Below are 27,372 nucleotides of genomic sequence, written 5' to 3'. Positions count from 1 at the left end.
ATCAACGCACTCATGCGGACGGACGGACAGACGCACAGCGCTATATCGACTCAGCTCGTCAAGAATGTTCAAGAATATATATACTTTATGGGGTCTGCGATGATTCCTTCTGCCCGTTACATACTTTTTCACAAAACCATCATACCCTGATTTCCCATTTTCAATGGGTTCAGGGTATAAAAATATTTTGTCTCGTCATATAGTAAAACCATGTAGTGTTATTTCAAATTGTCGGGATTCGACTGTATATTTATATATAATCCATAGAAATACTAAAGACAGGGAAAATGGGCTTACAATTGATTTATGAGCATGCGCATTCGGAAACTTGCATGTTGCTCCATGTTGATATCTTAAGCTTATCACTATGGTTCTCATCCACGTGCAATATTTCCAGCTCCGTGAGTTTCGATGGGGCACAGCATGGTCGAGGTACACGGTTATGGTCCTGTTGCCATATTAAGCTCTGGAGTAGGGCGTGGTGATGGGCGGGATTGTGCCTAGGGGGGCAACGCCCAAGGCAATAGCCGGCGTCGAAAACCTTTGGCTGTATGATGAACTCGAATCCTTTGATGTCCTTAAAAGCCACATTCAATTGATGACGGCAGCAACGTTGGTGCGGTTTATAGCAACTATTAGGCCATAATTTTGCCTTATTCGAATTACGATGATCAGAGTAGTTGCTGTGATTAAACGATTGTATTCCTTTTTCACGATGGGTGCGACCGATGTGTCCAATAATATTCAAAACAGGTGATAGGTGATATCGATCATCATCATCGGCATCAATCTGATCCCTATGATGTGGGCTGTACACATCGCTGAGTATACGCGCCCCAATGCGTCGACATTTATCACATTGTATCTCTATGCCAAGATTCTCGCAGCTCTTGTTTAACCATCCACGCACCGCCTCGGTGACATCGAATTCTAACCACTGGCTGTGGGTTTCGTCCACATCCATCGCGTTCTCAAACTCTATTTTACGGGAATCTAACTGCTTTCGTTTGTGCATTGGCAGCAATTGATAAACGCTCAATTTTAATGTGTAGCTACGGGTTTTGGGACTACGATTTTGTTGGTTATTTGCGGAAATCGTGCCATCTGTATTGCACTTTGCTCTGTGATTCATTGAATTGTTATGTTTTATTTTAGCTTCTTGTTCTATCCTTGTTCTATAGTGACGCGATTGTGCTGCCAATGCTGGATTGTACAGCATCATTAGCCTCACGTTTGCCTCATCAAGTTTCTTGTAGTGATATTCATCAGCATCGTTAATGGCTAATGGAAAATGTAAGAGAATATTTGTCTTATCGCTAAACGATTCCATCCTCGACTCTAAATTCGCTCTTTTCATTCCCCTTGGAGCCCGACGTTGACGGCGGAATCGTTTGTACGTTATATCGCTAAAACTATTTGTCGCTATAGTTAAAATACGAAGTGTTGTTGAGGATGGATCACCTGAAGAATAAACGTTGCCGTCCTTACTGTCACCAACTCCCTGATTTTTTGTCACACGTTCTAAATACTGAAGGTATTTACTTGAGTATTCTAATTGACTAATGTTTGCCTGTAATGTACAAAAAACATATTTAAAAAATCATCATCATGTATTGTGACATGTAATACGTATGAGTACGTATGAGTTAAGAGAAGAGAAAAGAAGAGAAGAGAAGAGAAGAGAAGAGAAGAGAAGAGAAGAGAAGAGAAGAGAAGAGAAGAGAAGAGAAGAGAAGAGAAGAGAAGAGAAGAGAAGAGAAGAGAAGAGAAGAGAAGAGAAGAGAAGAGAAGAGAAGAGAAGAGAAGAGAAGAAGAGAAGAGAAGAGAAGAGAAGAGAAGAGAAGAGAAGAGAAGAGAAGAGAAGAGAAGAGAAGAGAAGAGAAGAGAAGAGAAGAGAAGAGAAGAGAAGAGAAGAGAAGAGAAGAGAAGAGAAGAGAAGAGAAGAGAAGAGAAGAGAAGAGAAGAGAAGAGAAGAGAAGAGAAGAGAAGAGAAGAGAAGAGAAGAGAAGAGAAGAGAAGAGAAGAGAAGAGAAGAGAAGAGAAGAGAAGAGAAGAGAAGAGAAGAGAAGAGAAGAGAAGAGAAGAGAAGAGAAGAGAAGAGAAGAGAAGAGAAGAGAAGAGAAGAGAAGAGAAGAGAAGAGAAGAGAAGAGAAGAGAAGAGAAGAGAAGAGAAGAGAAGAGAAGAGAAGAGAAGAGAAGAAGAGAAGAGAAGAGAAGAGAAGAGAAGAGAAGAGAAGAGAAGAGAAGAGAAGAGAAGAGAAGAGAAGAGAAGAGAAGAGAAGAGAAGAGAAGAGAAGAGAAGAGAAGAGAAGAGAAGAGAAGAGAAGAGAAGAGAAGAGAAGAGAAGAGAAGAGAAGAGAAGAGAAGAGAAGAGAAGAGAAGAGAAGAGAAGAGAAGAGAAGAGAAGAGAAGAGAAGAGAAGAGAAGAGAAGAGAAGAGAAGAGAAGAGAAGAGAAGAGAAGAGAAGAGAAGAGAAGAGAAGAGAAGAGAAGAGAAGAGAAGAGAAGAGAAGAGAAGAGAAGAGAAGAGAAGAGAAGAGAAGAGAAGAGAAGAGAAGAGAAGAGAAGAGAAGAGAAGAGAAGAGAAGAGAAGAGAAGAGAAGAGAAGAGAAGAGAAGAGAAGAGAAGAGAAGAGAAGAGAAGAGAAGAGAAGAGAAGAGAAGAGAAGAGAAGAGAAGAGAAGAGAAGAGAAGAGAAGAGAAGAGAAGAGAAGAGAAGAGAAGAGAAGAGAAGAGAAGAGAAGAGAAGAGAAGAGAAGAGAAGAGAAGAGAAGAGAAGAGAAGAGAAGAGAAGAGAAGAGAAGAGAAGAGAAGAGAAGAGAAGAGAAGAGAAGAGAAGAGAAGAGAAGAGAAGAGAAGAGAAGAGAAGAGAAGAGAAGAGAAGAGAAGAGAAGAGAAGAGAAGAGAAGAGAAGAGAAGAGAAGAGAAGAGAAGAGAAGAGAAGAGAAGAGAAGAGAAGAGAAGAGAAGAGAAGAGAAGAGAAGAGAAGAGAAGAGAAGAGAAGAGAAGAGAAGAGAAGAGAAGAGAAGAGAAGAGAAGAGAAGAGAAGAGAAGAGAAGAGAAGAGAAGAGAAGAGAAGAGAAGAGAAGAGAAGAGAAGAGAAGAGAAGAGAAGAGAAGAGAAGAGAAGAGAAGAGAAGAGAAGAGAAGAGAAGAGAAGAGAAGAGAAGAGAAGAGAAGAGAAGAGAAGAGAAGAGAAGAGAAGAGAAGAGAAGAGAAGAGAAGAGAAGAGAAGAGAAGAGAAGAGAAGAGAAGAGAAGAGAAGAGAAGAGAAGAGAAGAGAAGAGAAGAGAAGAGAAGAGAAGAGAAGAGAAGAGAAGAGAAGAGAAGAGAAGAGAAGAGAAGAGAAGAGAAGAGAAGAGAGAAGAGAAGAGAAGAGAAGAGAAGAGAAGAGAAGAGAAGAGAAGAGAAGAGAAGAGAAGAGAAGAGAAGAGAAGAGAAGAGAAGAGAAGAGAAGAGAAGAGAAGAGAAGAGAAGAGAAGAGAAGAGAAGAGAAGAGAAGAGAAGAGAAGAGAAGAGAAGAGAAGAGAAGAGAAGAGAAGAGAAGAGAAGAGAAGAGAAGAGAAGAGAAGAGAAGAGAAGAGAAGAGAAGAGAAGAGAAGAGAAGAGAAGAGAAGAGAAGAGAAGAGAAGAGAAGAGAAGAGAAGAGAAGAGAAGAGAAGAGAAGAGAAGAGAAGAGAAGAGAAGAGAAGAGAAGAGAAGAGAAGAGAAGAGAAGAGAAGAGAAGAGAAGAGAAGAGAAGAGAAGAGAAGAGAAGAGAAGAGAAGAGAAGAGAAGAGATTTTACCTTTCTCATATCGGGCAACTTCTTTAATCCGAGGCCGTTCATTACTAATTCCGTTAGCTTCTGTTTATTTACAATCCTATGTATATTCTGAAATCTTTTATGTTTATCGTACTCGACTCCTATTACTTCATGTTTGCTTTTTTTTTTTCGTGGATACAAGATTTGTGATCTTTTGATGCGTTTGCTTTTAGAACCGGAACTTTGCTTTTGGCCGTGTAATATGGTTTGTGTTTTGTTTTCTTCATTACCATTACTTAGAATTATCAGACTATGTTCATTTAAACTTTGATTACATGGATATGTACCTTTGATTATGGTATGGCTAGGGTTATGGCTATGGCTATTATTTTGATTATCGTTATCAATGTAATTATATTTACTATTTGTGTAGTTCCTAAGCATTAGTTTGAAATTCCATTTTTTTTGGCATAAGTTATTTGTTTTTGACCATTGTGTCGAGCTGAGCCACAACTTCTTCGGGCTTAATGATATATTTGGGATCGCCTTAACATCCTTTCCACTGGCTTCATGTATCAATGAAGAGCAGAATGGTAACAACAAAATAAGCACGAAACATAACTGCGTTAATTTCGGAATAATGGAGAAGATCCGGCGGTATATGGATCCGTTCGACTCCTTTCGAAACCGCTCAACATCATTGTAATAGCAATGACAAATATTGTAAAAGTGTAATGCACTACAGATGTATTTTACATAAGAAATGTTTGGTGTAAAACTGCATCGTGAGTTTTTTTCGTTGGCAATGTATTTGAAAAATCTGCTTTCTGGTCTGTTGGTCCTTTTTGTTGCAGTTTGAAAATCAATCCAGTTGAAAATACTTTGGAATGTAGCTACAAAGTATTCAGATTCGATACGAATTTTCATTTTTATACCACATGGCCTTTATAGATCACGGGATGACACAGAAATTATGTGGCTTATCAAAGGGTGTTATTCATCGATTTCGATCTTTCAGTATTTCGATATCTCAATCCTATAGGGGATTTTCTCACACAATATTTGCATACTCATTTCCAGTCCAGCAAGCTATCCATCTACTACACACACACATATGTATGTGTGTGTGATGAGATTGAATTGAATCAGCACAATATATTTCTTAGTTTTTAGTTATAAATTATAGAGTAAAGATCACAGTAAATTTCTGAGTCTATTTTATTTGGTTTATTATTATGATTATTTGGCGTTCGCGATCAGCAATCGAGTCGTATCCATTAATGTACAGCAAGCAGAGACGAAAACCTGTTCGTTTAGCACTTCATATGCGACTAAAATCCCACGAAGTAAATGCTTACTCAACAGCCACCAGAATATAAACAATCTCTTGCTTATACCCACATACATACACGCACTCCCACTTAGCCAATATATGAACAGTGCGCGTCATATGATTAGAAGCACTGTTAGTATTTTACCAATTTTTGTATTACAAAATTTATTTGACTTTTGTGTATATATTCTTGATTAATGAACAAAAATAAATAAAAATAATAAGAATTAAAAACATTTCACAGTTTCCATATCATTTTCAATTTAGACATCTCAATATGAATGTTGGGATAACATTGCCTCCACGCACCAACAAATAAATACATATGTATGTACATGCATACATACATATGTATATTTATACATATCTGTGCGTGTGCTAGTATTTTCTTACTCGTGCACGACATTAATCAAAGTTTGTAGGTATTTTCATACATATATACATATGTATGCATGTATGAATCAAATTACATACAATGAAATGAAAAAGTACTAGTCGGAATTTATTGCCCTTAGCTAAATCTTATTCAAAATTCAATGATTTTGGAATTTTATTTAACTACGTGAGGTAATCGTGATCTACTGATGTAATGGTAGAGGACGATCAACCCCATAAAATATGAATAAATAAAAGGCAGAGAAAGAAATTCACGCCCCAATTTCTGAAAGAATATGTACAAATACACATATGTATGTAGATGTTTGTCAATACATAGATTTATATACATACATACATAAGAATATATACGTATACATTACTAAGTAATTACATACATACATATGTATGCATGCGCTCACATATTTATATTTCTTTTTTTTGTCACTAGTTCAAGCGCTTTGTGATAATGAAAGCAGCTGCAGTACTCCATTGATAAAAAGCGACTCATTTGTTCAAGTAGAGAGGAGCGTAAACATTCTTTGTGAGAGATAATTAGTTGCACAGGAACATACATATGTATGTATGTACATATGTACGTACACATATGTACATATTTACATACATATGTGTGCCTTACAAAAACTCTGGCTGTGTAAATACACATTACATGTATGACATACATACATATGTATGTATGTGTGTTTTGTGTCTATATGTAAGATGACTCACAGCTTCTACTAAGGAGTATGAGCATCTTAAAGTAAACAAACAATTTCACCAACAAAACAAGTAAGAAAGCTCCAGTCGAGTGTGCTCGACTACGAGATCCCCTGAACCCTTCGAGCAATAGCTATTTCAATAATTTTTCGCGACTTTCTGCTTACACAAGAAACACGCACACACACACACAAACATACACAGACACATACACAAACATTTACACACACACACAAGCTGTACCAGTGTACCATGAGAACTTAATTGTTTAATAACTTTTTTTGTGGACATACGATCTTCATGAAACTTTCAGATTATGATTATAACATGTATGCATGTATTTGCCTTTTACGGATATGTGGGTGAAGGGGTTGATATACGGGTGGGGGGTAAATTTCAACGAAAACCGAAATTGTAAAAAATGCATATCAATATACATACATGCTTGGAGACTGTAGCTCTAAAGATGTAGAAGATATAATTTTATAACTGAATTTCGATAAGGGTTTTTATCGATAAAAAAAAGTTTGGGATGAGTTATCGATTTTTAATGATAAATTCGATATCCGCGCTGTAAATACGGACATTTAAAAAAAATTTAAGTCTCTAGCTCTTATATCTTCTGAAATCGACGCGTTCATATATACGGACGTACGGACAGACAGACGGACATGGCCAAATCGACTCAGCTCGTCACCCTGATCAAGAATATATATACTTTGTGGGGTCTGCCACGCCTCCTTCTGTCTGTTACATACATTTCAAGAAAACCATTATACCCTGATTTCCCATTGAAAATGGGTTCAGGGTATAAAAATACAACTTATTATACAGCACTGAATTGCCTGTACACACATGTAAAAATACATATATTCATGTATACAAAAATTGTTATGATTTCTGCAACTTAACAGTTAGTGCTAAGAGCTAGAGATTTGAATAAATTGATCAGATATACATAAATAATTATTTCTTCTCTCTCATAGTGAAATGCACAGAAACCGCTGTAATTGAAAATTTATGTACATAAATACATACATATGTGTGTAAAAGAAAGCGTGGCAGGCTGCATAATGTACAGTCGAATCAGTCGAATAGGGTGAACACATGGGCCTTTTCGGGGACGGTCGACGAGCCATTTAATAATCCGGTATTCGCCTAGTGAAGAGTGCCAAGTCTTTTCCTTGCCGGTTCCTTCAACGATTTTAAAATCGATCGAAAACTTAAAGCCAAAAATCTCTTTGGAGTTGCATTTTGCCAAAATGGCGATTGTTTTATTGAAACAGTAGAAAGCCTGGATATTACCTCCAAAAGTAGTACATGTCCCGAAGTTCCAGGACGGATGGCAGCCCTGCTCTATAGACATATACATACATAAGTTTGCTAATATTTGTCTGGGGAGCAGAATTTTTATCGCAATAACCGTACGGACACTATATGCGGTGTCGTTAAAACGAGATTCTACTGTATTATTATATTTTTTATCACCATTACCTACGTCATGACTTTTGAGCGTTTGTCACAAGGGTTTTACTACTGTCCCAATAGACGATAGTCACGCCAGGATGCGACCGCTTAAAAACCATTTCAAATGAATTTGATTGAATTCAGGAAAAACGGTGCATTAAAATGAAACTAATTACTTAACTCCACCTCTATATGGAGATGACTGTGCTCCATTTAAGGAAATTACTACTCCATATCTCATAAAAAGACTTCAATAAATAATTAAAATATTACGAAAAAGACAAATCAATCTATTCAATAATCATTATATCATGAAAGACTTAAAACTAAAAAACAATAGATTCTATGCCGGACACATCCACTAAACACGCATATCATTATCACCAAACGACTAAAAAAAAAGCAAGCTAACATTTAGTATTATTTACACAGGCTCAAGTCCCACTCCAGTTTACTATCCTCACTTATTGTAATCACTAAACACACAATTCTGTGTTCACTAGAACGTTGTTTTAAGGTGCGGAAGGAATTATGACTTCATGAATGACTTAAACAGAACACTTAGCTTGATAAGCCTTTACTTTTATAACATCGTTGACACATACAGAAAGTGTTGTTGAAATGTACCCAAAAATTATACAGCTGTCTTTTAAATGAATTTTTAAACACTTAATCAGGAAACTTTTTCAAATTTATTAAGCCAAAAAGGCGATTAGGATTAATTTCTTCTGAAAATATCTCAAATGAATATTTAGCTAAAATATGATTCGATCTTACAATGTTACATTATATGGTCATCTTGAATAACCTAATGAACTTTATTCAAATTAATGTGGTAATACATTCTTTCATAATTACATTTCCTTACAAATTAATGATCATAATGTAGGTATATACATAATGTATGTACTATTTCATCTATATATAACTTATCATTTATGTATTTGTATTCATGTATTTCCTTATATATACAGTAGCCAAGTAAAGTTACAAAACACATGAAATGAAATCTAAATAAATAATAAAATACGCATAAATTAAAATATATAAAATCGAAATATAATGTGAGCTTAATATTCAATTCAAGTAATTATGCATAATAGTAAATGTTAAATTGCGTATTTCGCGGAAGCTTCTACTTTAAATTGCGATGGTTGAAGTAAAAGTAGATATTTCTAAAGACAAAATTATGTGTAATCTAGAAATAGACATACATATATAATATATTGAATAGCTCAACATAGTTTCTATACATTTAATAGAACCCATATCATATAATATAAGCATCCAATTTTCAAAATTATATTAATATCCTAGAAGTTATATGTTGAATTTGACTACAAGTTGATGGATAGGCATTAGAAGTAGACATTTAAGAAAATTCATTTTATATCTTTGCTTATCAAACTTAATACGATATATATCACATGTTCTAAAGTACTAGGTTCTTTATTGAACCGAATGAAAGGGCATCTCATTAGCAAAATACATTAAAGTAAGAATATCCTAAAATTAAGTTCCATGATGGGCAGTTATGTAAGAATAAGAATTATTCGTGTGACAAAAAAGGATGTTTTGTCAAATTCTTAACTTTTAGTAAAAATATAGTTGGAATTTTAAGCCCTTGAAGAAAACGGTAACTGTAATTCCAATTAAGTTATATATATTACTTGTTAACACATATGGATCCTACATATACAAATGGACCCTAGCATTAATGTACTATAAAATATAGTTAGAGTAGAATTAATTTTTGTCGTAATAAATTTTGCAGACTTTCAATTAAAGTTTTTTTTTTACAATTCAGTCATGTCATTTGTCGATGTAATGCATATTATTATATGTTATAATTAATACGAATCAAAATCATCAATACGATGAGTGTAATTAAATTTTTAGATGTACGTGTTAGATCGTAATATACTAATTAACCTAATAATAACTACATGAGAGTCCTGAATATATCTTAAAGAGATACATTTATTTGATATCTACATACATGCTTTTTCTTATTTAACTTAGTATGTTCTCGTAATGCTAAGTTACCAATCTGCATTATATCTGTTATCAATCTGTTAATGCAACCTATAGACCATAAAACGGTATTAATCAGATTTTTTTTGCGATTTAAATTAAGGAATTAAATTAAAATATTGTAAAATAATATACTATAAGTTTTGAGAATTTTGTTTGTCTTTTTTGTTATCGTTGAGTTATCAAGCATATCAAATGTATGTATATATATGTATGTAAATAACTTAAAAGTACATTCGAATTATATTATGTGACATAGTTTGCTGCTCTAGTTGGCACTTGAAAGAATATGTTTATGTGGTATGTAGGTTTTCAATGACCCAATTCATTGTTCATTTAAATTGAAATTGGGATACTCGAAATGATAAAGATCAGGTTAGCAACGTCATAAATCACATAATAAAATTCACATTCTTGTCAGCAGTTTGATGTATCCTCGCCATCTAGTGTACAGGCCACACTTTCGAGTTTACTGGACAAATGCATTTTTTTACAATTGGGATCGGAGTCCAGAGCATCCATTATCTACGATGAATCTCTAAAATCATACATTTCTTATGACATTAAATAAATCCTTTCACATACCTGCTCTCTGTACTTAGTTATATAAATATACAGTTCTTTTAAAGCAGAAATGGTGTCAAATTCTGCATTCTGCTGAACTGACAATTGCTGCATTGCTGTGCTCATTTCTTGATCGCTAATTTGAGGAAGCCTTGCCACGTCTCTATAGAAATCCTTAACCATTCTTCTATAATTTGGAATATCCTATTTATAATTAAAAAAATTAATTGGAAATTTACTGTTTTAATATAATCACATATTTTAGCTGTAATCTTTTGAGGCAAATTTGTATTCACTCAGCGTAATTACCTTTGCAAATAAAAGTTTGTTGGATGGTGAATCTTTGCCTAATCTGTGTTCCGTTGTTGAACATGCGTCCATAAAAGTCTGTGCGATGACACTCAGGCAGGAGTCAACAGAGTACGTTTTGTTTACATCAAATATAAAATCTGGATTCTTAATAAAGTTAACCCAAAATCTCAGTGGCAAACTATTCGATTTCCATGCGTGTATAATATCAGTGTCAGCAATATCATGACGTCTAGCCGCCTCATCGAGCAGATCAAATAGCCACTTAACTGCCGGTGGCAGCTCTTCATTTACAGTCAATATAATCGAGAAGAAATCGTCTACAAATTTCTGTATAGTACCCTTCGTGGCTAGCAATCGGGTTAAATACACTTCTGGTATAGTTTTGTTAACTCGCTCGCTCCCATTTCCAATGCAATGAGCACCACCCTGCGCTGGTGGCAAGACTCCAGATATTGCCGAATTTTTTATATTCATATAGTGATCGGGTATTATTGGCTTTACTAGGTGATAAAGCCTCGGTTGCTGGAGACCCGATTCAATATCGTTGTTGATTATTATATGACTCTGCGAATTATTAATATAATAAACTGAAAAAACAATAATAATTGCAATTTAATAAGATAATAATGGGTAAGATAAATTCAATAGATTACAAAAACTTACAATTGTGATAGGGAGCCTGCTGTTTACTATAAGGCATATTGTAGCTATCATTCTGTCTGGCAATAAGAGACATAACGGCGGACTCTTTAACCCCGTAATGGAATAATGTATTCAAGCGCTTCCAGCCGTTAATAGTCTTTGTGGTAAGGTCCTCATCCTGGAGTGTTAAATGACCACCACGACCGTGACGCCACTCAAGGTCCACTTCGTGCACTGACGGCCGCATTGAGAATGGTGTATTTTTGAAGATGGCATCAAGAATTTTTAACTTGACTTGGGATATTGTATCCCAGTCATTGACGCGACACTGAACCTTCTCGTCCAGATCGTCCTGTAGAATATGCAATATAACGACAGAATGTGTGACCTGTTCATGCAGTAAACGTTCCTCCGACAGCGAATATCGTGCATCGTGCGTTATAGCATCGACCAGACCTTTCTCTACTTGATGCTTAATTGCCTTGAACAACAAGAATAAACTTGAGCCGGCATATTCTTTCAAATAGTCGTACATGCAAATTGCTAGATAGTTTGTTAACATCTTCTCTACGACACTCTCCGTGCGGCGCAGCATCAACTGCGGATGCTTGCTTGCCAATGATTTGTCGATAAGACGCAACAAAAGCGATTTCAAAATTTCCGTGGCATACTCCATTTTGTTCATAAGAACGATCATTAGAAGTGAGGCAACATTTACACGATCCCGAATTGAAAATGATGATCGTTGCATCTCTAAAGTTTCAATGAATGTTAAAAGGAAGTATTTGTTGCTTATCAACTGCTCGAATTGCATCATAGCTGTATCGTAATTTGTATGATGGCTATTCCCGCGAATTTTTGCGGAATTTAATATTGGGTGATCTGATACGCCTGGAAAGAATACTTTCATAATATAGTTGATATGATCGAGCGTTGGTATGCCACTGCTTTCAAGGTCCGCAGTTAGGTCTGTCATATCAGTTTGTAGTTCGGCAAATGCCTGTTTGCATTCAGACCGCACATTACTCTCCAAAGTGATCATTTGAATTTGTATACGTTTATATTCACGTTCTGCTTGCGTCGACTTTCGCCGAAATATTATTAAAACAATTACAAGGATAATGATCAATGCAGCTACCGTCAATATGATACCAAGTACGGCATGTGATAACGAATACGGTTTGTTCAAATCATATTTTAGATAGCCAATAACAAAGCGCAAATTACGACCAACTTTAACAACAACCAGCGGCAGATCCGCTGACTGATCAATACCATTTTCATCAGTCGAGGCGGGTTGCTGCTCGGGCGGTATGCACAATAATTGTGTAAGAGCAAGGCTCGTTATATTGCACTGAACAGTGCCGATCGTTACATTTACATCATACTCATCAGCCGCCAAATTAAGCATTTCACCCTCGATGACCAGGCTGTCACCTTTATAGAGTTTGATGCCATCATTTGGGAATGGCAAATATTTCGGATCGCTCAGGTATACAATTGTGCTGCGAATTTCATGAAAATATTTATTCAAATCTCGCACCAACTGCACATTGTCCATGATAAAACTAAGCTGCAAATTTAATTGAGTCTCATGTACTTTAACAAAGGCCGCTACATCCATACTATTACTAGCAAAGTAGCTAGACACTGTTGACCCTGTTGCGTACATATTTAAACTACCATTAAATAGTGCATTGCGCTTTCGTTTCCGTTCGAAGCTCTGATCGGATTTCATTCCAATAGCGTTTTTCAATAATTGAAATTTTTCATTGACTGGAGGAGATGGGCACTCCATTTGGCTGGAATTGATGACAGTGCAAGATGTTTTGTTTACACGCTCATTATCCAGAAAAGCCTCGAGCTCAGGATTTTGTACTGAGTCCAAATACATGCCATGTACGGTTAAGATACGACCTCCACTAGCAAAGCTGCGTAGTGGCTTAATCTGCATTATGCGCGGATCCTGTGTATAGTTGAATATAGAGCACGGCGGAGGCGGCATATTGTAATGATATGTACCATAATAGCTACGAGATGTACTTATCAGCTGCTGTTGCTCTCCCGAATCTGAATTTTTACAAGTAAATGTTCTATTGGCTCCATCGACAACCAAGCGTAAAGAGCGAATGGGCTCCGGTTGCGTTGCCTCCGATGTTATGCACGATAAGCGAGATGATGAGGCTTGCGTTACATTTATATGACATTCGTATTCATCGAGAAATGCCCGAATGCTTGAGCCAATATTTAAATATCTTCCTAACAGGGACAATTTTGTACCACCCGATTTGGGTCCAACAGTGGGATATAAACCGGTTAACTGAACATTTTTAAAATGAAATTGAACACTTGACTCCGTAAAACCAGCATCATTTGCGACCTTAATAGGTGCCGACATCTCACGCAATGCTGCTCCTGTACGGCACTCAATTTTAACAGAGATTTGATAATTCACCAAGATACATGGTACTGTTCCAATTGATATTTTTCCTCTTACATCTTCTTCGCGAATACCTAAATTGCTTCCCTCGATTGTAATCAAAGTTCCGCCTTCCACAGGACCTGACAATGGTTTTATGATATCAATTCGTGGTCGCGGACATTCATTTTGAAGGAGAACATTATTTGAAACAGAGCCCACATCATAGCCATGACCATGACCGTGCATTTTTGTTGTTAATGATCCACAAGTTTCATTGTATACACAAGAGTTCCCACACCAGGCGCATTGGTATTTCGGGTCACGTGTGACACACAAACTGCAGTCAGCGTGCTCTCGATGGGAACCAAGCACGTCACACTTGTACAGTATGACCGTGGCGGTGTCTACATAATGCTGCCGATTCCATGTTATCTCAACCTTGGCTTCGTATTCGTGTGTATTCGTCTCATAAAAGTACGGCGTCTTTTCGCACACAACAATCTTGTTGGACTCAATGTGAGCCGGTAAGAGCATTTGAGCTGCCTCAATTTGTATCGTACACAAATATCCAGCATGCGCACTTTTTGGCTTTGGCAAATTCTCAATCTCTAATCTTATCTCTTTTGGCACACGCACTGGCAGCAAAATTGGTTGACGATTTCGCTTCAAGTGCGGACACTGACTCTCTCCACCGATTGCATTTTCCATGTTACGACACTGTTCCGATTTGTGGACACACTTGTTATCAAAAATGCACCAATTGCAGCCCCACGAGCTTCGAACACATGACTGACAATTGCTATGATGGGAGCAATCAAAAAATGCAAAAGAGCGCGACACGAAATCCTTATTAGTCTCGGAGCTACGCACGGACAGCGGTACCAGAACATGATCCATATTAGCAGCAATGATTGGTCTTTGATCAATTGGAGGCGTATCACAGGCCAAACCATGCTCCAGTATCTCGGCATCAATTGGCGTCGAATTACCAAATACACAACGATATTTGGCATTAAATGGTTCCGGCAATGTACGTATTACTAGCTGCACCCGCGTTAATTCGGTAATGGGAATTTTGTCTGGCACTATTGATTCGAAATCAATGCATTGTTGACCACTACCCAGTGAGAGCCAGCGCGAAGCCGATGTATCCCGTTGACATGTGGAACGCACTGTGCAGCGCTTTTCCAAGGAACACCAGCCACAGAATGGATCCCTCGACTCCAGACAAGTTGAACAATTTGAATATACGGAACAATGTTCAATACGCAGTTTTGTTATTTTACGCAATGACAGCACGTAAAGAAAATCCTTTTTGGGTGACATCATTGTATTGGGTAGTATACGATTGCCAGCATCTACTACAATTTCCTCATACTCCCCGGGCTTCTGACCAGATAATAATACTTTTTTAATAGTGCCGGTTTCAGTGCCTAGAAACGCAAGTGAATGCTGTTGATCAGTTGTAGTTGTTGCTGTCACCGAGGTAACCGAAACATTATCAAAATGGAATAACGCATGTGCCGTTATTGGTGCAACGCCGCTAATTTTAAGTCCAACACTGCAGAAATTGTAAATGTTGCCCAAAGAGCCTGCATTTGGGCATTTACCATCATTGATCGTGCCAGATATATAGCCTAGATTCCGATCCTTATTGGTTCCATTGAAGCACATGTGTATATTCTCAATAAACACATCCTCAATGTCCTTTAAGCTATAAATGCACATAGCTGACTTGTTTTCTGGCTGATCGCTTATCTCTTTTGATGGCGAGAACACAGTCACCAGCACATGATCATCTCGCTTAATGCCCATTTGATGGGCCAACTTTTGGCTGGCATGCGTTATCTTCGCATCCCGCAATATATTATAATCGATTTGCTCATCCGTAGCAGTGCACTGAATGGTTATCTCAGTGTAGCTGTCATAGTTCGGATCTGTAATGCAGATGCGTGCCAAACGCGTTACATAACCTGCCTCTTCAGCCAGATGTGACTTCTTTTGAACAAGCACAAAGTACGCATACTCTGACGAATTAAATCCGTAAACGTAGTTAACCAGAAAGTGATCACGATATTTCACATCTATGTTAATAATTGACTGTTGTATGGAAAATTCAGCGTAATTTAGGTCGTCCAAGCGTCGAGATGATATCGCTGGCACATCATGCCGATAGTCGCCGACGTTAGTGAATGTCGTCCCCACATATAGTATATCCTCCTCTTTCCATGAATAGCGCGACGGGCCAACAAATGCATAAGTCGATGCATATTCATCATTAGCAGCCAGTGGCACTGCCACAAATTGAGGAGCAGATGGAAATCGCAAGAGATTGTAAATTTCACATGCACCTACGAAGAAAAAACGTCAAAACATACTTAATATAAATAAAACTACGAATCTAATGCTTAGATTGCCAAGTAATTTTGTTCTATTCGACAGTGCTCGAATAAGGAATACCATAAAATATTTAATAAATGAATTTCACAAGATGTAATGCTTATCCATTTACGATATGTTAAACTTGATCATCTTAGCTCTGATGATCGAAGCCTCTGAATTTGATCTTGACTTAGTTATATGTCAAAATAAAAAAAGCCCGATCAGGGTAAGCATTTCGAAAAACCAATCATTCTTTTTATAACCTGAACCCATTTTCAATGGGAAATCAGGGCATAATGGTTTTGTTAAAATTATGTAACAGGCAGTAAGAGGCGTGGCAGACCCCACAAGTATACAAAGTATTCTTTTTGAGAATATTTTGAAACGTTGAATATTTTTATGATAATTGTTATTTGTTGCAAAAATTTATTGCTTTCTGCTTATATAAAAAATTAAGTAGATGAATACACTGATAAATGTATCGAGCAGATCTTAAGTTTTGCATTTGCAAATGGTGCTGTTTTATTTTTCACAGCTGTATATTCTTGATCAGGGCGACGAGCTGAGTCGATTTAGCCCTGTCCGTCCGTCCGTCTGTATGTCCGTATGCTTAAACGCGTCGTTGAAATTTGTTTCCCTAAAATCGATAAGTTGCCCCGTTATTTTGTTATCAATCAAAAATATTTAAAATCAGCAATAAATTCATTTGTGTTTTCAGGTGTAAGCAGAAAGACGCGAAGAATTAAAATATCATTTGCTCGTAGGGTTTAGGGGATCTCTAAGGCGGACAGTCTCGACTAGAGCTTTCTTACTTGTTTAGTTTATTTCATTTATTTATTATTTTTATTTTTTAATTTGGTTCCTAAAATTATAATAATTATTTATTACATTAATTACAATGCAATAAATAAGGTTTATGCTTATAATATGTATATTTAAATAAATATGAATACTTGAATGCAATGCTATTGAATACACAAATAAGAAATAGGAAAGTTGAACGTTTATGTTGAAACATCGCTTCAAATCGTATATTATTTTTTATATATTTATTTAGATATATAATATATATAAATAAAATAAATTATTAACTAGAGGAAATTTGTTTATATTTTTCTTTGTCATACCTTGCCGTATACTACCACATGAGATGAGGATTCCGTCGTTGTGGGCGTAACTAACTACCAATATTTTATTATAGTTATTAACCAGCGACGTCTCCACATCCTCCGGACATCCCCCGGCATGACACTGCGGTGCATCGAGCTTGGGTCCGGTGACAGCCTCCGAGAGAACTCGTAGATTTTCATTTAACTTCAATATTTTGTTTGTGGCACCCGCATAAAAGACGTCATGAGCGTAATCGAAGGTAAGGTGAGTGAAATAGTTTTTCGATTGACCACTAAAACTGCCCATATTGAAACTATTAGCAGTATTTGTGTGATTACCGTAGTTAGCCTCCGTCGATGTGGACGTGGAGCTACCACCATCGAATTGACCGCTAGCCACACCTCCATTATTAATGGGTGGCAAAACAAACTGAGCGACAATGTCCGCTGAAGAGAATGGCGCTGATGACGCCGATTCAGCATTGCTTAAATCTATATATGAATGTGTTTGCGTGTGTCCATGCTCAACTTTGATGCAATGCACAGCCCAACGCATTTGTAAGTTAATAAGGCATACATTCAACATAAATATGGCGCCCAGCAGACGAAGGATTTGCCGCAACATTCTATCAATGAGTAATCCTTTGACCAATTATTTGTATATATGGCAATTTCAAAATGGTGCTTTTTTTCATAGGGAGTCGAATGGCGAAGGAAGAGTGCTGTTCTATTTGAACGATGATACAGCTTGCCGATCCAATGCTTTATCACATTATGAATTACACTGTTTGATGCACTTAGTTCTGAATTACATTTCGGTTAAAAATCCGCACAATTTGTTAAGCAATAACAAAAACTCTCAAAAATACTCTTTCAATCACGAACACATATGTACATATATACATATTGTGGAAAAAAGTGTATACTTTCATAATAAAGCTGTCAGGCTATCGATAACAAACATTATTCGATACGATACTTACATATTTAACACATTAGGTATCGATATAAATAATGGGTTTTAAATACTTTATTAATCGTAAATAATTAATTATATAACATTTTAGATAATAGTAAGTATTTTGGCAGATAAAGCTATGTATTGTTGCAGATATTGCTAGATTTTAAGCATACAATCCAAAAATTTTAAGAATACTGACGGCAATGCCAGGTGAATATTAGTACTCGATAAACTGATAAAACACCGCCAACACAAATCGAATTCAAATCCAAATAAAAAAATTCTTAGACTTGTTTAATATAAACATGTATAAGATGAAACATATATGTAACTTTATCAATATGAACATATACAACATATACATATATACCAAAGCTCTCAACTTAATTTGTTTCAAGCCGCTAGAATTTACGTGAAACGTAGCAGACTCCGAAAATATATACATATGTACATATGTACATACAGTACGAGTTTATATTTTTTCGAAAACTCATTCCATTTCTTGGACCAGAGACTTGAGATTTACTGTGTACATGTACATACTTATGCTGATATATGTATGTATGTACATACATATATGCAAATACAGATTTTGGATTCGGTAAATACACATCAATGATGATGATAGTCTCCCTACAAGAGAATTTATTCAACAAATAAATTCTCATAATATTTGCCACACTGCAGCCAGAGCGTTGCCAATGCTAACTGCTCAGTTAGCAGAGCGAGTACGAAAGCATACGTATGAAGGTGCACATGTGTTTTTGTGCATGAAATAATCGAAAAAAGATTGGAGCATCAACTCTTTTCAGGATTCAGGAAATCCACTGTTAAAAGTTAAAAGCCTTTCGAAAGCTGCAATGATATGGCCAAATTGGCCACTATGTCAGCAGGAATGGTTGATGAACATAGTTAACTGGGCTTTCGACATCAGTATTATTTATTTATGCCAATTTACCTACATATTCAAATATAGTACACGTTGAAGCTGCGTCCATAAAGGTGCTGCTCACACCTGTTGTCGTGTCAGAAACATCCGGTGGAATGAAATAAAATTTGTGTATTAATTATGAAGTCGAAAACTTAGTATGATTATGAGTATTGAAACCCAAGGAAGCAAATAATAAGCCTGAATGCTGCGTATAATCTATGACCATCGGATTTGTAATATAAAGAATGAAATTAGTACGGAAATTAATGCGGATTGATGGGAAATGCATAATAGTTGGTAGTAACTCTTTAGTTTTACAAATTCAAGCCTTAGATAGTAAGGTTAAATCTATTATATGCAAAAGTAAAAGTGGTCAAGAGATTACATGATCAGCAACTACTTAGAAAACGACTTAGAGTATAAAAATGAGCAAAAACCTTTATATTTTCCGATTCGTGAATCTATATAGAACATGTGATTAGCCGCCCAGTTCGTTTTATTTAGTCTACTAGTTTTAAAACAAATAACAGTGTCAAAATTGCTTGATTTTCATACAAAGTCAAACGCGCGCCCAGCATTTTCTGAATTAATGACGTCACGCTGTCAAATCAGCTGTTCGCTTTGCATAACCTACTATCACTCAATTGTGCAGGAAATCTCGAAGCCGAGCAGTTTTGTTATATGTAAATATATTGACATACACAATCGATAGTCAAGGCGAAATCACTAACCAGAGAACACATAGACTAGCAGTGTTGCCGAATCAGCTATTTTGTAGCTAGATCTGGCTACTTTTTAAGGTCGAATACTACAAAAATTTTCAAACAGCTATTAGCTACAAATCTGGCTATTTTCAAAAATTAAATTTAGCTAAAATGCAAGCGAGCTTATAACAAAATTGGCTTTGATACTTTTTAAATGTAAATGATTTAAATGTACTGAGCTTTGTGTAGAATTAATACTACAACTGAAGAATAGGTAAGATTTCTAATATGTTATGCAAAATTCATTTCTTATCAGTTTTTATACCCTAAACCCATTGACGCCACCATTTTGTAAAAAACGCATTTCAAGTACTAGAGACTTGTGCTTTGGAATGTACACACATTTTAGCCATATGATCACGTTTTGAAAGTTTCATTAAGATTGTATGTCCACAAAACATATGGATTACGCCGACATGGCAAGTGTTGCTATGAGTATAGCGTTCCACCCAACTAGCTTAAAAAGGCAAATTATAAAAGCGACAATGGTGAAAATGACGAGTTGGTGGTCATAGATGAGATATTATCAGAATTAAATTAATAAAGTTGACAAACGCTTTTAAGATTTCGGCATACCCTTCACTCAAAAGGAAAGAGTTGGGATCGTCGCGAACAATTTGCAATTTTTGTGTGCGGCTGCTATTTGAGAGACCATAGAGAGTGAGCATAAAGAGAGGGAGAGAGTGAGTAAGGGAAAAAGAGCGGAGACGAGCATTTCGTGGCAGCGGTCACAGCGGACTGATTTTGTCGTGACTTAATTTCTCTTCTTGAGCCTCAAAAGACCGAGCCGATCAAATACCAAGTTGTCTGGTATTTTTCGTCGTTGAAAAAATTTGTTCTAGATGTCTAGTATATGTGTTCTCTGGTTAGTGGCGAAATTCAACTCAGTTTCAATTTTTGCAGAAATGAAAAGAGATGTACATACATATACGTACATACATATACATATATGTATGTGTACACATATGTCGGAGATGGCTCTAAATTATTTTGCGCCATGATAGATTTTTATCTCAGCAAGCGATATTTATCGCAAAAAAGCATCGCAACGTTGTGTGAGACATTTTGGTTAGTGGTCAGACTGACTAACACGGCAGCGCACCAATACATTGCTACGTCATCAAGATCTGACATTCATGTTAATCGCACACCATGCTACTGTTATGTTAAATTCTCATGACACTGCCTTCCTGACGATTACACGTCCTTGTGTATAAAGTTAAACACTCTGATTGGAATCATATCTCATTTTTAAACGAAATATAAAATATTCGCATCATTTAAACAGTTACATTTGTTCTTATCGATATTATCAAAATAAATCTCTCTGTTCATGATGTCCTCCACACTTTCTGGGTTGCAGAGGTAACCTCTTGACCAGCATCTTTTTCACCGGGGTCAATGTCGTTAAACATTTCTGTTTCGATTCGCTTGTCTTTATTATTAATGATTTTAACATGTAATGATCACAGTGGCGTAACTAGGGAGGGGGCGGTTGCCCCGGGCGCAATGATTTGGGGGGCGGCAAAATGATCTTTGCTGTTCCGTGAGTTTAAAAAAAGACACTCGAAAAATATGCTTAGCCCTATTTTTTTTTTCTTAAAGCAAACAAAATTTAATATAAGCTAAAATTCAAAATGTAAACTGAAATTTATTTCTTCTTATTTTGCGATTGAAATTAACAACTTAAAGTTAATATTTCTTATCGCTGCAAAGTTGCATATTATATCCTCGTAGGATTACGAAGCAGTTTCATTTTTGATTGAATAATTTCTTAATCTACTTTGGTTGGAATGATCTTTCACAGGAAGCAACTGAAATAGGTATAGTTAGTAATATTTGCAAAGCTGTCGATAATGACAGCTTTGTCCCAATGAAGAAATATTTAACAGAAGTCGTTCATTTTTGCCACGGGTGCTTAAAGTTCTAGGTACGCCACTGAACGGTCACCTTCTAGCAGTTCAGTAACTACAAGTGGTTTACTCATTAACAAAACATAGTCACCAATTTTGTGTTTTCTTATTATTATTATTATTATTTTTATACTCATTCACGAAAGTGAATCAGTATATTGGTTTTGTGCAATGTCCGTCTTGCTGTCTGTCCGTTTGTCCGTATGAACGCAATCTATTTCGGCGCTATTGAAGCTAGAGAAATTTGGAACACATACTCGTGTATATCTCCGATTTATAAAGTGTTAAAATTTTCCCGATCCGCCCACTAGGGGCGTGGCAAATCGGAAAATGCATTTTCCGATATACCAGAAATCATGTTTGTTGAAGAGCTAGAAAGCTGAAATTTGGTATGTAGGTCCGCGTTGACCACCCAAGATCACGAGCTATGGCGGATATATCTACGCTCATTGGGGGCGTGGCAAATCGGATAAAACTGTATCTCCTAAAGTTGTAAACCTAGAATGCTGAAATTTTGCACGTCAGCTAATGGTATGATTCTATAAAGTCTGAAGATAAATTACAAGTCTACGCCCATTGGGGGCGTGGCAAATCGGACCTGAAGATATAGTGATTTTTTAAATTCTCCTATATTTTGGACACTATTGATGGCAGAGACCTCAAATTTTGTATATATACGTAACGTATATATACGTAACGCCCGACTGCAAAGTTCTTACTTGTTTTAATCATAAAAGAGTCTTCCACGAGTCATAATTTAATCATTTCTGCCTTATATTCGAATGAAATTATCAATAAGTTGTAACGAAAATAATTTTTTTATTAATATAATTATATTAATTATATTATTATATTATTATATTATTATAATTAAAACTATATACAGTAGAATCCGGTTATAACGACTCCGCTTAAAGCGTCCAACCGGTTATATCGACGAAAATTCGATGTCTTGGTTGGTCCCCATACAAACTTATATGAAAGAGTCTCCGCTTAGTACGTCTCTGCTTTTAACGACAATCCGCTTATGCCGACGATTTTTTTCATATTTTTGAGTCAGTTATTACGACGTGATAAAAAAAAATCGCGAAATAATGACAACAAATTTCAGCATAAAAAGACTGTTAGAAATGTATACATATATTGATCAGTGATCAATACCCTTGCATGTGTGCGTAGCAACGCCACAAATGCTGCTAAGACAGAGAGAGGGAGAGAGACAAAGTACAATGCCGACGTCACAAAAATGTTTCTAAACCATGTTATTGAAAGAAGTTTATAAAAAATGGTTGCTTTGATTAAAAATTTAAATTGTTTTATAGTAAAAGCTATTACGAACATGGCAACCGTAAAAAAAATGAAAAAAAAAAATATGTTGTACTCTTTCTGGTTAAAGCGTCCTCCGGGTATAGCGACGTAAAATCGACGGTCCCTTGAGTGTCGCTATAACCGGATTCTACTGTATATATTATCTTAAAAAATAACAACAACAAAAAAATGTAAATAGATATTCAAAACAAAGCATAGAAATTCAAAATTAAAAAAATGTAAGAACGTTGCAGTCGGGAGTTACCTACTGCGGAATACTTATTCACACCCCATCAACAATTTAGTAGTTAAGTTTCGCTCTAATACTGTAAAATATACACCTCATTTTTGTTCAGCTCTTAGAACGTGATAACGGTACCCTAACTGCAAAGTTTAAATGCTTACCCTCAAAAAATGTGAAAATTACAGGGTACAGAGGCGTAAAATTTTTTTTTGGGTCATCGATAGAGGAGGTTACTGGTAACTTAACTATATAAATTTTCTATCTATTATACATTAGGAGACATCAACTTTTGCGGTTTGCCACGCCCCCTGTGGGCAGACATACACCCGACAAAACTTGGTCTTGGGTGATCAGCCCGAGTATATATAAAAATTTTAAGGTCTCTAGCATCAATAGTGTCCAAAATATAGCAGAATTTAAAAAATTACTATATCTTCAGGTCCGATTTGCCACGCCCCTAATGTGCGTAGACTTATAATTTTTAAAGTCTTTAGACTTTATAGAATCATAACATTAGCTGACGTACAAAATTTCAGCGCTCTTGCTGTAGAACTCTTGGAGATACAGTTTTATCCGATTTGCCACGCCCCCAATGGGCGGAGATATATCCGCCATAGCTCGTGATCTAGGGTGGTCGACGCAGACCTACATACCAGCCTTCTAGCTCTTCAACTAACATGATTTCTGGTATATCGGAAAATGAATTCTCCGATTTGCTACGCCCCTAGTGGGCGGATCGGGAAAATTTTAACACTTTACAAATCGGAGATTCACACGAGTATGTGTTCAAAATTTCAAGTCTCTAGCTTCAATAGTGCCGAAATAGATTGCGTTCATACGGACAGACGGACGGACAGCAAGACGGACATTGCACAAACCAATATACTAATTCACTTTAGTGAATGAGTATAATACTTCACTTTCGTGAATGAATATAATAATTCACTTTCGTGAATGAGTATAATAAGAAAAACAGTAGTAGAAATTCATAACATTTAACATAAATAATTGAATTAATGTAGATAATAACAAAAATATTTACAATATTACATGTATGTTTTATATCCCAGCAAGCATTTGGAAGACTGTTTTAACAGAAATCGTCTTTATGAGTCTTTTTTGAGTCCCCTTGACGATTAAAAAACGACTAATCTCCTGGGCGATTGAAAGAAGACTCATAAATGACCCTCCCATAGTCTCAAAGTATGATTGCTTTCAAATACAAAAACGAAATGCAAAGCAATCGCCAAATGAGCATGCAGGTGATTAAAATATTATCATTGCTTGGTTTTGCTTTGTTACTATGCACTCATATTCTGCTCGCTTGGCTGATCGAAAAGCGATTCTTATCTAAGCTTATATCTAAGTTAAACGGTACTTTTTCTTAAGCACAAGCCGAAATGTGCAAATTTTGTCATTCGAGCGTGAATGTGCAAATGAAGTGTAAGTGCGAAGTGCATACAAATAAATTATATCAATTATATCAAACATCTTATATCGAGAGTTGGAGGAGATGGGCCCACACAATTAGTTAGAGCTGCGATCAGAAAAGTTTTTTCGGACAAGGTAGCTTCCGAATACAGCTGGAAGGGGACAAAAATTAAACCATCAGCAGAAAGGTGTTACATTATAGCCGTAATAAAAAGTATGTATTATTTTGGAAAATATTTATATTTTTTATTAATTAATATTTTCCCTTTTAGATATTGCTAATGAAAAATTTACATGCACGGATAAGGATTTAAATACGGTACTACAAAAGCATTTTGTCCATGCCAATGACAGGCTGGCAAAGCGTAGGCGCTTAGAATAATATAAAACATACTTTCTATTTCTGTTACTATTTTTGTTATTTTTTGTTTTGAATTTCTATATTTTGTTTTGTATCAATTTATTTTTTTTTTGCTGTTATTTTTTAAGAAAATATATATATATATTAAATGAAATTTATATCAAGAAAAAAATTCTTTTCATTGCAAATTATTGAAAATTTCAATCGAATATGAGTCAAAAAATGATTAAATTATGACTCGTGGAAGACTCTTTTATGATTAAAAGATGATTCGTGGAAGACACTTTTATGATTAAAAGATGACTCGTGGAAGACTCTTTTATGATTAAAAACAAGAGTCATAAGCGACTCATGAAGAAGAGTCGCGGATAGGGTACCATTTTCTCCCGACAGAACAGTCTTTTATGATCAGAAAATGAGCGCACATATGACTGCTTTCAATCATCGCGCGAGTCTTTTAAGACTAACTTATGCTCTGTTAAACGCAAAAATGCTTGCTGGGATTACTCTAAACGCCTACGCTTCACCAGCCTGTTATTGGCATGCATTTATATTTTTCATTAGTAATATCTAAAAGGGAAAATATTAATTAATAAAAAATATTTTAAGTATTTTCCAAAATAATACATACTTTTTATTACGGTTACAATGTTGCAACTTTCTGCTGCGGATTTAATTTTCGTCCCCTTCCAGCTGTATTCGGAAGCTACCTTGTCCGAAAAAACTGTTTTGATCGCAGCTCTAATAAATTGTGTGGGCCCTGTGGCTCCTTTAGTTAGTCCCCCACAAAGGTCAACTTTACTTTTCTTGCTACTGGCAAAAGAGCCACTGTCACTGTCGCTTGAACTTTCTGCACTTTTATGATCATAATCAAAACTTTCGTTTGCCAAAAGATCATTTGAATTGTTGTTTTTCTCTATTATTTCCTTTTCAGGAAATAATAGTTTATAAGCCGCTCTTTTGGCCACGCGACGCAATTATTTGACTGACATAATCACCTTTTTATTTGATATAATTGATATAATAATTGATTTGTTTGCACTTCGCACTTCCACTTCACTTCCACTTTACGATCAAATGACAAAATTTGCACATTTCGGCATGTGCTTAAGTAAAAGTGCCGTTTAACTGAGATCTAAGCTTAGATAAGAATCGCTTTTGGATCGGCCAAGCAAGCTGAATATGAGTGCATAGAAACAAAGCAAAACCAAGCAATGATCATTTTAATCACCTGCACGCTCATTTGGCGATTGCTTTGCATTTCGTTTTTGTATTTCAAAGCAATCATACCTTGAGCATATGGAATGGTCGTTTATGAGTCTTCCTTTGATCGCCCAGGAGATTAGTCGGGTTTTAATCGTCAAGGGGACTCAAAAAAGACTCATCAAGACGATTTCTGTTACAACAGTCTTCCAAATGCTTGCTGGGTAGGCGCGTAAGCGAATGCGCAGAGGTTTGTGAACGAATGAATACAAATACACATATGTACATACGTACATCCCCGATTTTTGGAAAAAAAGTCATATTTTCAAGTTGGATAAATTTACATAATTTTAATGCAATCCATTAGGAATACCCTAAATGTAAATTTTACATACCCAGAATTTTAACAGAGGCGCACTCTGCTAATAAAACAGCTGTTAAACATGGTTGTTATGCATAACGCGCACATTATAAATTTTGTAAACAAACTTTATGTGAATTTGAATCGCCAATTGAAATTAAAACAAGAAGGTTCCAGTCGAGACTGCTCGACTAGGAGATACCCTGAACCCTCTAAGCCGATATTCTAATCATTCTGCACTTTTCTTATGTACACATACATACATATGCATCCACACGTACGTATGTATAATCACGCGCTTTGCTAACTGCGCAGTAAACAGCGAATGCTCGTGTGCTGCGCTGCAGTGTGGATAATATTTTTAGAATTTATTTGTTGAATAATTTCTTTTGTCGATGGACTATCTTTATGAAACTTTCAGGGAATGATCATATAGTTAAAATGTGTCTACATTATAAAGCACAAGTCTCTAGTACTTGATATGCGTTTTTTACAAATTGTCGACGAAGCACAGTGGGCGAAATGGCTGATTTAGCGGCGATTAATTAATAACTTCTGCAAAAATTATGCGATTTTCGTACGGATACTTTTGTTTTGTAAATAAATTTAATACACATCAGAATAAAAGTAGAAAATTTTTTTTCAATTAGTAAAAAAAAAATTTTTTTGCTCGTTTTCGCTCAATTTTAAGGAATTTCAATATATATTTTTATATTTTTTTTCCATTACTTTAGAAATATATTTACACACCATCAAAAAAATTCAAATAAATTGGACAGCATTATCATTTATTT

At 35.9% G+C, this 27,372-nt stretch overlaps 2 protein-coding genes across 4 annotated transcripts; both read right to left on the bottom strand.

The window, feature by feature from the left end:
• Nucleotides 1-218: 218 nt before the first annotated feature.
• Nucleotides 219-5,111, bottom strand: LOC6585840 (bone morphogenetic protein 6). 3 transcript variants are annotated; one of them, XM_015160808.3, is made up of 3 exons: nt 3,784-5,111; nt 1,462-1,570; nt 1,320-1,412 (listed from the first exon to the last, which is right to left on the bottom strand). In XM_015160808.3, exons 1-3 carry the CDS (start codon nt 4,666-4,668, stop codon nt 1,399-1,401), a joined length of 1,008 nt encoding a protein of 335 aa, XP_015016294.1. In that variant the 5' UTR covers nt 4,669-5,111; the 3' UTR covers nt 1,320-1,398. The 3 variants fall into 3 exon arrangements, with proteins under 3 accessions (XP_032588829.1, XP_043863004.1, XP_015016294.1); XM_032732938.2 differs by having other exon boundaries at nt 219-1,570; nt 3,784-5,103; XM_044007069.1 differs by lacking the exon at nt 3,784-5,111 and having other exon boundaries at nt 219-1,412; nt 1,462-1,553.
• Nucleotides 5,112-8,417: 3,306 nt separating this feature from the next.
• Nucleotides 8,418-18,022, bottom strand: LOC6585839 (plexin-B). The gene is made up of 5 exons (XM_002011428.4): nt 17,120-18,022; nt 11,210-15,961; nt 10,544-11,133; nt 10,256-10,438; nt 8,418-10,195 (listed from the first exon to the last, which is right to left on the bottom strand). Exons 1-5 carry the CDS (start codon nt 17,724-17,726, stop codon nt 10,088-10,090), a joined length of 6,240 nt encoding a protein of 2,079 aa, XP_002011464.2. The 5' UTR covers nt 17,727-18,022; the 3' UTR covers nt 8,418-10,087.
• Nucleotides 18,023-27,372: the final 9,350 nt, after the last annotated feature.

Source organism: Drosophila mojavensis, unplaced genomic scaffold (genome assembly GCF_018153725.1).
Source record: "Drosophila mojavensis isolate 15081-1352.22 unplaced genomic scaffold, ASM1815372v1 contig_151, whole genome shotgun sequence".
In the NCBI taxonomy this organism is placed as follows: Eukaryota; Metazoa; Arthropoda; class Insecta; order Diptera; family Drosophilidae; genus Drosophila; species Drosophila mojavensis.
The sequence above is the reverse complement of the archived record's forward strand: the minus strand, read 5'-3'. Positions and strand labels throughout refer to the sequence as shown.

Bases quoted from the DNA above. Each gene is read 5' to 3' on its own strand.
- LOC6585840 (XM_032732938.2), bottom strand. From the start codon at position 4,668: ATGAAAATTCGTATCGAATCTGAATACTTTGTAGCTACATTCCAAAGT. The intron at 1,571-3,783 runs GTAAAATCTCTT...TGTACATTACAG, and splicing joins AGTTGCCCGATATGAGAAAG to GCAAACATTAGTCAATTAGA.
- LOC6585839 (XM_002011428.4), bottom strand. From the start codon at position 17,726: ATGTTGCGGCAAATCCTTCGTCTGCTGGGCGCCATATTTATGTTGAAT. The intron at 11,134-11,209 runs GTAAGTTTTTGT...TTGTTTTTTCAG, and splicing joins GCAGGCTCCCTATCACAATT to TTTATTATATTAATAATTCG. The intron at 10,196-10,255 runs GTATGTGAAAGG...GATTCATCGTAG, and splicing joins TAACTAAGTACAGAGAGCAG to ATAATGGATGCTCTGGACTC.